A 5,208-nucleotide genomic window follows, 5' to 3' on the forward strand; every position below is an offset into this window, starting at 1 on the left:
CATTAAATTCCAGTGAAATATATTTATGTTTGTGGTTGTAATGTGACAAAATATGGAAAAGTTCAAGGGGTATGAATACTTTTGCAAACCACTGTATTAAGTCTTCCAGACTTTTAAGCCTGGATACTTTAATAAGAGGTGAGACAGCAGGTTGACGATTGCACAATTTCAGCGCCTTTTCCTGACCGAGTATAAAAGGGCTGAAGACGCAGTGGGCCAGAAATGATCATAAATCCTTTTCATAAATCCTCCCTCTGCACTCCCAACAGCTCATATAAAGTATATAAACTACAATAACAATGGCTGGAGAGTGTTTTTTCCACTCAACATCAGTTTTAAGTTGAGTGAAGTAAAGCCGTTTTTTTTTTTTTTACGGTGACGCGACTAGCTGCGCGCTCACGTTCATCCTTAGGATCTGGATCAAACCAGCTGCTCTTTGAGCTCTTTTTAAAACTGGCTTCAGACAAAAAGTATCATTTTAAACAAAATAACACGCAGAAGGAATTCAGCTGCTCGGGTCCTGTTCTGGTCCAGCCCCAACTCCTCGGCGCTGCCACAGCTGAGGACCACTGGGCCCTCTGCGGTGCTCCTGATGAACAAACACGCCCACAAACTCTGGACCTATCACACTTTTTCCACCTACTGAGAGCCACAACATCTCGCTGACACAGTTCTGACTAGAGGCCATGCACAAGACGGCTGTCACCGGAGGACAGCAGAGCAGACTGAAGTTGCGCAAATTTTTTTTTTTACTCAGCAGGGGGAAAAGACGTGTGACTCGAAGTATAAACCAGGTTTTAAGAGGTCAGTGGTGTTAATTGCAATCTGTCAAAATGACGAACGGCCTTCAGTTTTTTCCATCATTGTGTAAAAAAACGGTCAAATACGGAAAATATTCCGTTAACGCAACCTCTGATATGTATAGTAAATAAATAAATACACTTTTTTTTCTCACCATGGCAGGGATGTTAATAGTCCTGATGAGGTCACTTTCTGGACCTCGGGACATGTCAGGCTGGAAAATGTAGGTTTTGGGATTGACGGCTGCTACTTTAGTGCCATTATCCTGGAACATCACTTCCTCCATGGGCCGGTACTCTCTGCACAAAAAGATTTCAACATTTGTGATGACAGTTAGGCATAAAAACAACCTTTACATAGATTCTTCCACTGAGATTGTTTTTGTGGGCCTGCTTGAAAGAAAATACATTTGATGGCATGTACTTTACAGCTGTTAAAACTTGAAAATAGGGCTGGGCGATAAATCGATTTCATCGATTAATTCGAATTTGCCATTTATGAAGGTTTAATTTTGGGAAAATCGAGATGTTTTTCCAACCAGTGGGGCTTCTATAGTTCAGAGGTCACGCCACCTGTCCCTTAAGATGCTTGGTACATGACATGACAATATGGCAGCTAGCAAAGAGGATCTACTTCCAAAAAAGGCACTGTTCTTCAGTTATCTGGAACTGGTTAGGTTTCACAACCTTGACTTGAAGCAACAAACACCTCACTGCAAAATCTGTTTGAAGGCTCTTGCTACATAAAAAGCAGGAGTACAAAAATTTTCTTTTCAACATCTGAAACAAGAGGCACTCCGTTAAGTAGGAAAAAAAATCGATTAAAATCGAAAATTGAATTTCAGATGAAAAAAATCCGATTTTTTTGGGCCATATCGCCCGGCCCTACTTTAAAATAAAAAATAAACAGATATTTGTGCTTACTTTAAGCTCTATTTAAGGATCCCAAAATTGCTGAAATGCTACCAAGTCATAAATTACTTTCCACCTTGAACATTTTTTTAATCCAAGTTCGATTTTAGAAGATAACACCTGGTGTACAAGAAGACCGGGTAGAGTGACACAAGTGTTTTTCTTGGAACATTAATGCTGAGTAACGCGTAAATAAAAAAAAAAAATAATAAAATCTTTGGAAACAAAAACATAGAACTGCTTTAGGTTTGCAGTTACTCTGTCCTTGACAAACTGTTGTACAAAACCAAAAAGGACATCATCACTGAAAGATGACATAAATAGACAGTCCAAACAAATGATCACTGCAATATCTGTACTGATAAAGAAATAAAAGTCAGTATATAATGTAAATATGTATCCGAAGTGTTGTGGCATAGCCTATATACGTTATGTAAAGAATAAAGTGAAAGGTGGTCAAACAAAATATTAGTGTGGAATTTTTTGTTTTAGGAAATAAAACTTCTGTAGGCAGCATTTTGTAAAACTGGTTTACCCCGTTTCCAGAAAACTCTTTGTTTTGCCTTCACACTGAATATGTCGGGTGGAAAAATCCTGTTATACTTTTATTTTCTTCTAAAATATAAACTTGAATCAAAGCACCTTTAAACCTTAACAGAAACCCAGAGTTTGCTCATATTATTTGTGGCAACTGTTTAAGTTCAGCTGAAATATTTCTGATTAATGGGGGAGTCAGATATATTGAGCGATTTATTTTTTTATTTTTTAACTTTGAAAACATTTATGTCACATGTTGGGCCTCCCAAGTCGAAAGAAAAAGCTGCCGAGATGTCGGTCTCTTACCGATATGTGTATGGCCCAATCTCCACCACAGCAGGCCTTTCCCCAGCCAGCACCTCTTGTGGATTTGACACATTGAAGAAGTAAAACTGCATGTAGATAGGTGCAGGAGGATCTTTCCAGGCTCCAAAAGCCTCTGTTCCATTTTTCAGAAGCACTTCCTGTCGAGGACAAAGGGCAGTGGGTGAAAAATGATGAGTTATGTGCTGATGATGAGCTGTTTCACATCACATGACATGACAGGGTGAAATAACTATTTAATAAAACGTGATGACCAAAGCAGGAGGGCACTATTTTTGGGTGAAAACAGTTATGAACTTACATAACCTTTAAACTACATATGAATGTTGCAGCAAATTCATTATAGTCAACTGACATAATTATATACAATTCTTTTGGTTCAATTCATTTTCATATTTTATGCTAAGTCAGTTAATGTTTACCAAACTACGTTGTTTACATCTAACCAACAAGTGTAATTCAAGCTGGCTACATGAACATGAGATAAACAGACGGAATTTATTTTGAGGGGAGGAAAAAAAGCCTGAAAAAAAATCCATAAAACTAGCTACAATTTTCATGAAAAAACTCACAAGATAACATCAAACTGATTATTTTAATGCTAGAGCTAATGCTAGCATATCAAAGCTAAAGCTAAAACAAGAGGAGTTAAAAGGTTACCTTTTTAACCACCGACTGCAGAAGATTTGGAAACACGCCAGACAAAACTAAAGCAATACCGATTATCAGCAACAAGACAGAAACCACTCCGGTGCTGTAAACGCAGCAGGACTTCAGTAGCATGATGAGACAGCAGAAAGAGATTTCCGCGACCTGCCACTGACAACACAAGAGCTACTGCGTTGAGAGATGTTTTTGTTTTGGTCCTGGGCTCCACTCGTCCTAGTAGGAACTGGCTCGATGGAGCAAAAGCACCCATCCGGAACGAAATACTACACCGTCACCACTTCCGGTTTTTGCGAAAGACGAAGGGGGTCGCGGAGCACTCGGCCGTGAAAAATCACAGTTGTAAAAAATGTTAGCTGCATTTGTAAAACTGAAATGTAAAGTTTTATAGTGACAAGTGGTGGAAATTCATTTTAATTTATGTTACTCCATTTATTAATTATTACACAACTATGTAAACACAAAATGCAGGGCAGGTACTCTCTTGAATGTCAACACTCTTTGTTTTCCATAGTGTATTTTTGTCTAGAAACACGCGTCTTTTTACCAACACAAAAAATATTATTTAATAATTTACCAAAAATAAGGACAAAATAGAAATATTCCCGACCCGTTGTCCACTTATGGAAGCGATTAAGTAACAATATCCTAATTAAAATGGATTAATAGAAATGCTGTTTCATTTAGTCCACTGACTTCGCATACTTATCATAGCCAGGTCCGATTCATAGCTTTTCATTTCTGATATTAGCATGATATTAATATGAATCAGTAACTCAAAATAATTATTATTTGTTTCTGTGACTTGATTTACTAAGCGCCCATTCCCCTCCCAAAAAAAGCACAACTTTGCTTTATTTTGTAAGCGTAATGAACAGTCTCGCCACTAGATGTCACTGTTTCTGTAGTTATACATGGAGGCATTCAAGTACACAGAAACACTTCTAAGTAAACTGGATTTATTGTGTTCAGTCAAAATTCACACAGTTGACCACACTTTTTATCGGACTAATCAATAAGCAGCCATCTGAGTGAATTGGATCATGTCAAATATGCAGCTTGTGGAAGTTAACAGTTTGTTTCAAATTCAAAAATAAAACATACAACCAACCAAAAACTATTTTGATGTTTGCCTTTAAAACAGATTTTAATGTCGCACACACACATTCAGTAATCTTGTGATGCATATTATCTCATCTCTCCAAAAACAAATTTACATAAACATGTTTCTACTTGCATTCCAGGCTTAACGCAGTGTTGTTGTAACACCGGACCATAAAAATCACATTGACTTGTTTGCCTAGCAGAGTCAGTGTAATTCAGATAGTGTCAGATCTTAAAGCTTTGGGATATAGGAAAATTCTGGTCCAGTGGAGAATTTGTTAGGTGTGTGGATTTGGTCCAGTTTGAGATGATGGTGATAAAATGAGATCTAACCAGATGGTGTGAAAATATTAATTGATGCCCATCAAAAGTCACTGGTGGTATTTTTCAGAGATTTAGCTAAAGAAATTGGGATAAATTGTGTTTTGTGACAGGGAAAACAAAGTGCCTTCAAATCCTTTTGTTTTCTTGGTCCTAACTGGGTCTATGCCAAGTTGTATAGACACAACACGAGTTCATCCCTTGAGCTCAGAGGTCTCTGTTCTGCGTAAATGATTTGTAGGCCAGAGTTAAGTGGCTTAACAAGCTAACACCAAACGACAATGAAAATATTCCTCGTAAATTTGTTACTTACTGGACTGAAAATGAATAAAGAACCAATGCTCAAAGGTTTAAAAAATTAAATGAAGAATAACTGAAGAATTTTAGCACAACACTGTTAGATTACTTTTGTTTTGTTCCCAAAATTGGGGTTGGGATCCCACTGCAGGTCACAAAACACCAGTGCATAGGGGGGCAGTTAAGTAGTATATAAGCTTAAAGTTACTTATTGCAAAGTACAACAATTGACCACTGATAATAATAA

The 5,208-nt window shown here is 37.5% G+C and overlaps 1 protein-coding gene across 1 annotated transcript in view; it reads right to left on the minus strand.

Annotated features, from left to right (window-relative positions):
• The window catches only part of scarb2c (scavenger receptor class B, member 2c), a 16,327-nt gene extending 12,824 nt beyond the window's left edge, over nucleotides 1-3,503 (minus strand). Inside the window, exons 1-3 of the mRNA XM_014003836.1 lie at nucleotides 3,234-3,503; nucleotides 2,556-2,713; nucleotides 956-1,100 (exon numbers count right to left, since the gene is read on the minus strand). Coding sequence (XP_013859290.1) covers nucleotides 956-1,100; nucleotides 2,556-2,713; nucleotides 3,234-3,356 — 426 coding nt within the window. The 5' untranslated portion in view covers nucleotides 3,357-3,503. The remainder of the gene's footprint in view (nucleotides 1-955; nucleotides 1,101-2,555; nucleotides 2,714-3,233) is intronic.
• Between the last annotated feature and the right edge of the window lie 1,705 nt (nucleotides 3,504-5,208).

The sequence above is a fragment of the Austrofundulus limnaeus genome, unplaced genomic scaffold, assembly GCF_001266775.1.
Source record: "Austrofundulus limnaeus strain Quisiro unplaced genomic scaffold, Austrofundulus_limnaeus-1.0 Scaffold20, whole genome shotgun sequence".
Lineage (NCBI taxonomy): Eukaryota > Metazoa > Chordata > Actinopteri > Cyprinodontiformes > Rivulidae > Austrofundulus > Austrofundulus limnaeus.